Source organism: Austrofundulus limnaeus, unplaced genomic scaffold (genome assembly GCF_001266775.1).
Source record: "Austrofundulus limnaeus strain Quisiro unplaced genomic scaffold, Austrofundulus_limnaeus-1.0 Scaffold18, whole genome shotgun sequence".
NCBI classification, from domain to species: Eukaryota; Metazoa; Chordata; class Actinopteri; order Cyprinodontiformes; family Rivulidae; genus Austrofundulus; species Austrofundulus limnaeus.
The window spans coordinates 119,915-131,179 of record NW_013952420.1 but is presented as its reverse complement, the minus strand read 5'-3'; the positions used below and the strand labels follow the sequence as shown (position 1 = coordinate 131,179).

General features: G+C 38.5%; 1 protein-coding gene across 1 annotated transcript in view; it reads left to right on the top strand.

Moving 5' to 3' along the window:
- Nucleotides 1-11,265, top strand: part of adam19a (ADAM metallopeptidase domain 19a) — a gene marked incomplete in the record, with an annotated part of 346,817 nt that overhangs the window by 319,775 nt on the left and 15,777 nt on the right. Inside the window, 2 exon segments of the mRNA XM_014003343.1 lie at nt 559-658; nt 1,062-1,313. Of these exon segments, the coding sequence (XP_013858797.1) occupies nt 559-658; nt 1,062-1,313 (352 nt within the window).

Here is an 11,265-nt window from a genome sequence, read left to right as displayed (position 1 = left end):
GTGTTGAAGGCTGCGTTGTTTCCAGGTGATGCCCTTCTGGTCACTATGTCTTGTGCACCTATGTGGTTTTAGGTTAACCTAAAGTTGGGTTTTTACATTAGGCTAATCCTATGTATGCCTCTGCGTGTTAGCTATCATGTTTTAGATAAGCTACAGGTAGTAGTGAAAGAATGGGTGATTGCTTTAACTAAAGGGTAGATATAGGGGTTTATATCTATTAGAGGCTAAAGAGGGCTTCTGTAAGGAAGGCCTCAAATTCAAACTACATTAACTATTCCTCCAATCATGCTGTAGTGAAAAAAAACTTTTTTTTTTTGGTGAAATAGGTTCACTCAGTTTAACCTGGCTGCCCCAGTCATTGGTCTGAAACATTCAGTTTATCCCTCACCACCTTGTTTTGTGTCATCTGATGCTAAAGGAAAACTCTGTCCACTACACTTCTGTCTCACTTTCTACCTGTGGCCTTAAAGTTCAYTGAAATGTCAGATTAAGAAAATACATCAATTTTAGACATCAGACTCTGGTTTATTTTCTGTCTGTCCTCATTTTCCTCTTTAGGATGAAGGTCTCAGTGGAGAAAGAGAAGAATGGCCACCTGAATCCTGCCTTTCACCTGAAGGTGGTTGGACCAATCAACAAAGCCACTGGCCACAAGGGGGTGAGAAAATGGAAGGAATGGTGTGTGTGTGTGTGTGGGTACCTGTATCTCCTCTGTGATTTAATGAATAATAGACTGTCCATGGCCCTGACCTTCATATTCAATGACTTTATTTTACAGCAGAGACTTCTTCCCAGCAGTTCTCCKCATTACTTCAGGATATTTCTTTATTATTTCATTGTTTCATTGTAAAGGTCACTAATGAGGTGTWAGAAACAAATGGTGCGGAAAAACATAAAAAAAATTACTGAAAAAAGAAAATGAAGGAAAATACAAAGAGGATAATTATGAGGATCAGAATTAAATCAAAAGTTTCAGGCTGTTAAAAATCATATGAAATTCAGTTTTTACTCGGTGACCTGACTGTGAGTTTGCTGTTTGCTCCTCTGCTGTCTGGTTTCAGCTCCCCCACACCAGCAAAGAAGTCCTGCCCCTCAAACCAGGCCCCGCGCCAAACAGCACCCAACCAGTCAACGTTGTTCGACCTCTGAGACCTGCCCCGTCTCCCCAGGGTGGTCCCCAGGATGTCAAAGGGGTGCGACCACCTCTCCCATCTGGAAGACCTCCAACAGCCCCACACAAGTCTCCCAAAACCCCACAAAGACTCAGTCCACCGAAGAAACCACTACCCCTTAATCCAGCACGCCCTCCACTGGTGAGCCTTTTATTTCACTACACAAAGAACAGTTCTGTTTCCTGCTCAAAGATGAATTACATCAAACACAGAATATTTGCAGGAACGTGAGCTGAATTTTATACAAAAACAACCTCAGAGAAAGCAAAAACAAACTCCTCTATTTAATTTAAGGTCTCAGAATATGTAAACTATTATTGTRCTTGGTTGGTAATGTTTTTGCTCATGTATGCATGTATCTGTTTGCTACTAAAAGATTTGAAACTTGCAGGAAGTAATGATCTGATGTAGCTAATCAACTTTAGTCAACACAGAAATAGTTATAACTCAATCAGTTTTYCAAATATTGAAACTTGATGTGGTAGTAGCTGAGAGTCATTCACAACACACACTTTGACATGGATCACACATAACATTGTTTCTTTTCATAAGATAAACTTAGTCTTGTGAGGYTGTGTGTTTTATTGCTCTGTGTTCTACCTCTCTCTTGTGTTCCCTCAGTGTCATCACGCATTCTCCTCAGCTGTTTCTGTCATTCCCTCCTCAGTCATCACGCACCTGTCAGTTGTTATCTAATTAGTTTTCCCTCAGCTGTTGTCCATCTTCTCTTTTCCTCTGTGTATAAATACTTCTCTTTTGTCCTCACTCATCGCTGGGTCAGTGTTTGGTCTTTACCTACTGTTATGTTCTCCTCGTCGTTCACCATCTTTAGTGTTTGTTTTTTCCTTTTGTTTATTCAGCTGCCCTGTCAGCTTTTTGTTTTATTTTTGTTAAAATAAATATTTTACATTTTGAAAACTCTCRCCTCCGTRCAGARTTTAGTTCATTCCTCGCTCAAATGTAACAAGTCTAAAACTCAGACATGAAAGGCAGTYATGATGACCGTAGGTTCAGAGGTCATGGTCAGGAGATTCTTCATGCTACACATTCCTTCATAGAATTCCAGGAATTTAATTGGTGGCTATTTTTGTCTGATTATGTATTTTTTTAAGTTTACTCGGTCAGTAAAAGAAACTGCATATAAGCAGCTACACAAGTCTAAATGAACAATAAGATAATAAAAACCATTCAAGATACGTCAGTGAGCTGTAGCAGTTAAAATGGTTTACAGAAATTGGTTTTCTCATTAAAGCTGAATAAACTCACGAGAAAATCCAAAACAAAACAAAGTGGGCTAAAGACATGTTCATGGTAATAAAATTAAAGTGTGATTGTCAAAATCTACTGTTAGTAAAGACATAATGTTGGAACTTTAGTTCCTACAAAACGTAGAAAGGTGAGTGTTTTGAAGAGAGGCAGCACATTTTCTCATTCTTTGATTTGTGGATGAAGTCAGAAAAAGGAGCAGYAGTGATGGCAGTCGTTCCCTCTACTAAGACACTTCTTATTATGTCAGTTTACAGTAAGTGTAATGATCAYTTTTTTGCCGGAAATTTCTCTGTATTTTTCTCCATCCATCCATCCATCCATCCTGCAGCTCTGAACCGTTTCTCAGTCCCTGATGAAAACCTTCCCCACATCATGATGCTGCCGCCACTGTGCCTCACTGTGGAGATAATGTCCTCAGWGCTGTTCCATATGTTCTAACATCCCTAACAACCAAAGGGTTCAATTTTAGTGTCACTAAACTTACTTCCACATATTCAGGGTGTTTCTCAGTCTACATCGATGCTGAAGGTCTTAATGCTCATTTACTCATGTTTGAGGTCAGGCTTATTTTGTTGATCTTGTCACTTCCATTCTGCTCTCTGGTGCAGAATTATGCAGGAAAATGAGTTCCATATTTCCAAAAGAAGAATGTTTCTGTYTGTACTTCCCATGGGAACATTTATTGTAAACAAATTTTAATTTTGAGAAGAAAAGTATCAAAGTTACAAAAAGCAGCTTAGCATTTTGACAAGTGAATGGGTAAAATAACACAAGTCTGCAGTAGACTGCAATGAGATGTATGGAAAAATAAAAACAGAAAAACTGTGGTGTGAAACTGCACACTTCAAAGAGCTGCTTTAAGACTTGATTTGCTCAGTAATTATGTGTACAATCAGAGGTATTCCACAGAAAGCTTGGGATAAATCCTCCCTCRGCTCTGTTATCATATAACCAGAAGAGCTCAGCTGTAGCTTCASTTAGTTCTAAATTTATTTCACTCACTTTGCAAACTTTCCTTATCATGTAAGAAAAGTTCAGGTGTCTTTAAATCAGCATTCTCAGATGAATTACAAAGACTGCCTGTGAACCCTGAAGGAATAATGAATAAAATGTCTGTTTTTATCTTTTGCTTTTGTATTGATTTGTCCAGCACAAAGCTGCTCTCATCAGTGCTGCTCTGAAATGTGAAATGCTTTTAAATTAGATCAAACTTTTTTAATGCTCTATTTCTWTTACTTGTTTGAAGGCTGTAGGTAATAATTTATGAGTGAACTTTGTGTTCTGGTATGAGATAAGAAGCGGTGCATTCGTGGTAATGTTTCATCTAAACCTTTTTGTGAAGTTATTTCTGTTGAAGGAGAGAAGTGAAGCAGGATCCAGATTCTATAAGATCACAGACTGAAACCCTCTGGCTCCATGTTACTAACCTTCATTAATATATACATGCATACACATATGTATATTATATATATGTATATATATACAGTATATTTGATTCTCATTTATCAGGTTTTTTTGTTGTTGTTCTTTAGTTATTAGCCACTACCAAAGGTGAGATGGAACCGATGTGCGTGTTATATAGCACCTTTCTATCAAACTAGGATATGCAAAAGTCTTTACAATCTGTGTCCTCATTTACACATTCACACACACATTCATACACACATTCATGCACACATTCATATACACATTCACACACACATTCATACACACATTCATACACACATTCATACACACATTCATATACACATTCACACACACATTCACACAGCACTCTAGATCTCTACAAAGCTAACGTGTACAAATCATTCTATAGAGCCTAATCACACTCATATACTGATCAGAGGCAGTGGGGGTTTAATATCTTGCCCAGGGACACTTCCTAACCCTTAACCCTAACCATGAGACTGAATAGTGGTTGAATTGAACCACCAACTCTCTCARTGGAGAATGTATGCTCTAACTACTCATCCCCGGCCAACCATTGTCTTAGTAAAGTATCTCATGACCACTGGACAAATTTTAAAGAAACTCTCAGAAATCAATCATTAGGCATACATACTGTATACTACTGATGAAGTTTTGATGGCTCCCACAGTTAACAACCATAGAAAACACAAAAATGWCAATAATTTAGTCAGTTTTAACAGTAGTGAGCTAAAATTGGATGTAGTAGTAGCTGAGAGCTGAGTTGTATTCTGAGTGCTAACTGATTGCACGATATTTGTTTTTTAACTATTGGACTGTTTTTCGCATACCAGGTGGGATTTGTTCCAGCATCAAGACATAAATATTTACACAGATTGTCTTATGGTACATCAACCTAGTCCTGTCATGATAATCAGTAAATCAATTAATCTCACAACACATTAAAATGAGGTTTATCGCCTGCTTYTTTGTTTTCTTTCTGCCTTTCTATTTTCTACTCCTCAGTGTAGAGAGGATTGAACTCTGGCGTCAGGGATTTGCCAGGTGTATGGTCTCTAAACTCTGTAGCATGAGAGCCATGTGAACATGCATTTAACTAAACAAGCTTCTTTCTTTCGACTCCTCTGGGAACAGTSCCGAACCTTGGGTTCGCCAATTTATTTATTTATTTTTATTTTTTTTACATTATGTAAATTTCATAAACTTTCGTAAACTTTGTAAGTAGCATGCAGGTGACCACAGTTATTTATAAAGCCAGAGGGCAGCACAGAATAAATTGTGTCGGGTTAGATTGAGGTGTTGGGAAGTGACAGCAGCTTCAGCAGCTGCTGTTGTGTGATGTTTTCAGAATCTCCTGTCCAGGTCAGTTTGTAACATTATTTCTTATGTACATAAATGTCATAATCTTTCTTCTGATACAATTTTTTATCATGACAGGCCTACATCAAGCACTGTAATAATACTGACTGTGGATAAAAGCATTAAAGTTTGTCCTAACCAAAGACCATGGATGACAGGGGACGTTAAGTCACTCCTCAAATCTGGTGATGTAGCCTCCAGGTCAGGAGATAGGTCCCCATGTAGCACTGTCAGGAGAGGCATCAGGAAGGCTCAAGATCAAAGTGGAGACTTACTTTTATTCCAAGAATCCAAGAGGACTATAGCAGGGCATTCAGTYTATTACCCACTGTAAAGGCAGCAAGAGCTGCTCACTAATGCAGTGACTGAAAGACTAAATTGTTTATTTGCTCATTTTGAGGCCAAAACATCTAACCTGAGGTCACAGTTGCAACCAACCACTGGCTCTAAGATGCTCCCTATTCTGGAGGATGATGAGACAGAATCAAACTGGTACAACCAAAGGCGGCTACAAGCCCTGATGGGGAACCTTGGATGGTACTGAGAGAGTGACCAACTGTGTGCTGTTTTTACTGTAGTCTTCAGCCAGCCTCTGGAACAAGCTACTGTCCCACCCTGTCTGAAAACAGCAGTCATTAGTCCCATCCCAAAGACGTCCAACAGGCTGACTTACTACAGGACAGTTGCACTGACACCCAGTCTTTGATCAACACTGTTGACAGGGCAGCCATACAGAACATACATGCCACAGCCCTCCACTAGGGCTGTGTGGTAAATGCGGTAGACGGAAACGGTATGAAGTTGGCCTACAGTAGAAATTTACCCTCTACCGTCCTATTGTCAGTTACGTCATCGCACCTGTGTCAACAGGGCTGCGAGTGCAGAGACAACTGAGCAAGAGTTTGAAATTTAATGAAGAAATACAGCGCTTTAAAACACGTACTGCATAGAGAGAAGAAATCCTCAAAATTTCCCCCTCCCGCTGCAGAAAGGTTACGTCGGGTTCCCCACGACTCTCCAGCAGCACGTTCTGCAGAACGAAGCTTTAACAACTGCAGTTTTTTCACACCAAATTGTCAGAGAAAAAACTTTTATGTATTGTTACCCACAGAGATGATAAAAAGACGTGGACGTTCGTTCAGTCATAAATCCATCTTGTTAATGTAAAGTCGACTTCTGCTCTGATGATGAAGATGACGAAGATGAGCGCGCAGCAGAGCAGCAGCGGGTCAGTTCAACAGGCAGAAGCTCATTATATGGCAGGTAGATATTAAAGCAAAAATGCTGGGTTTGATTAAGATTACAGTTTTCTGAAAAAAAAAAGGCTCTAAAATTACATTATCTTTACTTTTTATGATAGTTTTCTACCTCGATATACTGTATACCGTTACTGTGAAGGGGTTCAATTTATATTCTGATATGAATTTGAGGTCATACGGCCTAGCCCTACCGTCCACTCAGCTCTCAACCATCAGGAACACAAAGCTTTGATAGAATGCTGATTTACCAATCCATCCATTATCCACAGCCTTCCTGCACCTCTGGCTGTTCTGTTATTGACCTTCTCTGCATTTAATAGATCATCCTTATCAATGATCAAACTGTCGGACCAAGAGGGCACCTGTGTCTGGCTCGGCCGCTGTCTCCACTCTACTTGAATTGTTTCTTTATGACTTTGCTCCTTGTTGCCTTGCTGACTTTACCAACTATGGACTATGTCTATAGTGCGTGGACGTGTGATCGGTCCGCACTGTTTAGTATCAATGGGCCTCATGCAAGAACCGTTCTTACGAACAGATTTGTTCTTAAGTTGTGCGTARGAGTGATTTAGGAGAATTTGTGGCATTCACCAATGTTTTCGTATTCTAGGATTTTTTTCAGATACGAACAAAATTCACGAGTGGTCCAGACCTGTCGTATATTTTACGAGCAGTCAGTCTGCTGTTATCCAGACGGGTTTTCTTCACTAATAACTTTATATTTCATTAGTTTGAAGATATTTTGAGTTGAAAATAAATCACACTCCATAATTATGTTGACAATAGGCTATTCTGTTTGAATTGGAATTTGAACTGGAATGAAAAAAGTTTGGAGACATTTTAAAATGCGTCTTTTCAGAACCGCATCTGACACTTGCGACGGMSGGGYGGGGGGTAGRGGTGCGCGACTGCTCTTCCTCTGAAWAKATGAAAACTATGTAACACAGTTGTTTACACTGATATTAAAAATATTTGACCAAAGAAAGACCGGAGCAGGACTAGAGAGAGAGATATATGATTTAGATTTTTATTTCTGTGACTGTAACGACCCACAGGAGGCACAGCAGAGCAGTCATCATTTCATTCCTCGGCTTTAAAGCAGATCCTTTAATTCCAAGCTGACGCTGCTAAAAATTACTTTTTTGTGTGGATCTCCGAAAACTCATAAAGTTCTTCTTTTTTACTTTGCAATGTCATTCATGAATGGACACTTCCTGGTATGTGTGGCAGGAACCGTATATCCTTATATGATGTTTTTGGGATGGTAATTGTGTAAATAACCTCTCCGTGTGCACGAGCAGCTGGATACGAACAGGTGTAATTCATCATGTTTACGCAGCAGTTTGTTGAATCTGACGTAACAAGTTCGTACGAARAAAAGTAAGAGAAATTTAGGATAAGAATACAAACATGTTCTTGCATGAGGCCCAATGAATCTTTAAAGGACTATCTCATGGCTGGTAGAGCTACAAACGCACCTTCCCTACATGAGTGTTCCCKCTCCTCACCTGAGTACTTGATTCTGTTTTTCCTGCCAGACTGTGGGGACAGGGTCCGACTTTTGAGGACCGTTTTCCCTGAGACCCGATCTTGGCTCCTCTATCCCAGATTCTCACATTCCATGGACAGGATCCCTCTCCTGTTCAGTTGGATATCCTATAACTATGACAGGTGTTTGCTGTCAGTTTGAATAAAATCAGCGTTAGTGACATACAGTACTACCTCCAGTTTGGTTTGGCCTGCTCAGTGCCTTAAATCCTTCTGTCTTRATGAATTCTTTATTGGACAAAATATAGATTTGATGCTTCTGAAGGAAACTTGGCAAAGGGAGCAGGAGATTGGTAACTCATAAACTGAGTTGACATCACACCTGTTTTAGCTTCTTTTCACTGGCTCCCAGTTCAATTGAAAAATTTAAAATTCTGGTTTTTAACGTTTCYACCTTTCTTGCTTTTATTGTGAAGCACTTTGTGATTTTAGATCTATGAAAGGTGCTATATAAATAAACTTTACTTACTTACTGACCTAGGCTTGCCCACTTCAACTTGCAATAGGATAACATACAGATTGCTAAGCTTGGACCTCCCTGTACACTTATGACTGCACACCAGCACATCCTACAAAATGTCATCAATAAAATCTGAAGATGACACAACAGTAGTGGGACTGGGTCTCATATCAGGAGGATGAGGTGGTGTATTGGAACAAGAGACTGGTGATCAGATAACAGCTCAACTCTAAATACAAAGAAAACAAAGAAAATCATCATTGATTTCAGAAAACAAGGCAATTACTCCGCACCACTCTTCACAAAGAATGAATGTGTGAAGAATCAAAAGCTTTAGGTTCTTTGGGATCTATATATCTGACACTATAACTGTTGTTAAGAAGGCCCAACAATGTCTGCATTTCCTCGGGCTGCTGAGAAGGACTGGAAGAGACCACCACCAGGTGCTACATCAGCAGAGCATTAACTGTCCATTAAGAGCAATACATGCTTTTAATGGGTTTTAATTCTTTATTTTAATGTTTGAAATTAGGATTATTTTTGATTTCTTTTTGTTGTGTTTTTATGACTTTCTAAATGTATTTACTTAGTATGAGCATTTGAACAGAATAGTTTTTAAAATATTGTATTGTTTTCAACAGTATAATAACAAAATATGGCAGTTTAACTTTTTTGACTGTCTGTTGGCAAAGTCTCATGAAACGTTTTATAGGTCAACCCATGAGTTTCTCTATCATTAATATTAATGACAATTGCTGATGAAAAATTACATTTTGTTACTGATCTTGAAGAAAATGTCATAACTGTGGAACAAAACCATTAAATCACATTATTATCTTGAAGGGAACTTATGCAAAATCCACCTTTTAGCCYTTAAATACATTTTGTTGTGTACTTGTGCCTCTGCAGAAAAGTTAAATTCCATGTCTCCTGGTGCTGCAAWGATATCAAAGGAATGAATATTATAGTGACTTACTGAATAAAAGTAAGGGTGATATGAAAGCAACATTGGAGTAATGAATAGTTTTCTGAAAACCNATCTGAACTCTGTAACATTACATGTGGAGTTCCTCAAGGTACTGTACTTGGACCAAAGTTGTTTATTTTGTATGGGAATGACTTGGTAAATGTGTGAAGCCTTTTTAAATGTGTTCTGTTTGCAGATATGACATTTGTTTAAAAATATAGACAGGATATTGGAAATAATGCAGACAGAATTTGTGAAAATACAAACTTAATTAGCATTACATTTGGATAAAACTAGAAAGAGCTATTGATGTTCAYTTTAGAGTAGATGGTGTTGAGATTTGCAGAGTCAGTGAAGTGGAGTTATTGATGAAAAGATATGTAAACCTCATAAATTAACAAAAATAGCTAAATCTATTGCATTATTGTACAAAGTATGGGAGTTATTTGCTGATAAAGCTCTGTATATAATTTTATAATGCAGTAATTGTTCCACATTTAATCTATTGTATTGAAGTCTGGGGGAAGCATGTAAAACAATTACAAATACTATTCTTGTTTTACAGAAAAGAGTTATCATTAGAAAACATTTTGGTCACCCATCAAATATATTATTTTATCAATTGAAATTATTGAATTGTATGATTGTGTCATGGTTTTATTTAGGCTTCTGAACCACATGCAAGGACTCTCTCACAAGAATGAAATCAGTAAAATCAGATTTATTTACAAATAAATGGTAAATGTGCAAGGTGGGGTTTCCAGGGGGTTAGATGATGAACAGGAGAACTGCAACAGAGAAGATGGAGGGTTGCTGGGATTAACATTGTTCTCACAGTGATGAGGATGAAGCACCGCCAGGGAGGAGTGAGAGGATTCCAGGTTGGTTGGTTTGTGTGAAGTGGAGATCTGCAGGGAGGTGGTASTTAGGAAGAGAGGGGGCTTCCCCGGATGGTGGAGGCTGCAGGACTGTAGGAAGGCAGACAGGCAGTACAAGAGAGCCTTAGGGTTACCAGTCATGGAGTTCTGAGGTCCAAAGGTCTTGATTGGTTTGGTCAGGTTAGACTGGTCCAGGAAGGATTCCGAGAAGACAACGGCAAACACAGGAAACCRTTGAGGAGGGAGAGAGCAAAGGATTACTTGAGACTGAGCACAAGGAAGATCTAAAGAGACAAAACTGTAAGGCTTGGAGTTACCACAATGGTTAACACTCAGGCATRGAATGACTGCTAACCAACTCCTTTAAACAGGGTGAGATTAGGCTGAAGAGCTGCAGCTGCACAGCTGCTGAAGATGAGCCCACAGTCCTACATCAATTCTTCTTGGCTCCCTCTGGTGGACTCCTGTGAGAATAGATGGTGCACACAACACAACTCTATGGAGGACCGAAACTGACATAATTAGAAATAAAWGCAGAATTATATAAATGAACCACTAAATAAGTACATTTGAAATGCACCAATTAAAATAACAAAGGAGAACTTTATCTCATGTTTTTTTGTTTGAAATGACTTTAATATTTATTTTTCCAGGTTAGTATAAATTAGTGTATATATTTTAACACATAATTTAAACTTGAATTTTTTTAAAATACATATTTTTTGTTTTTCCTTTTACTTCTACATGCATTTTTGTCTCTTAAATGTTTATACTTAATTATTTTTATATTTTTCCCACAAGTCTTTTTTATTTCGATGTGTTGCAGGCGTGTGCTGCCTCAGTTTAGCTTAAAGTTTAGTTTAAAGCAAAAGCATGGAGAAAAACTTACCCATGCCTTTGTTTGTCACTAAACTTTAACCTAAAC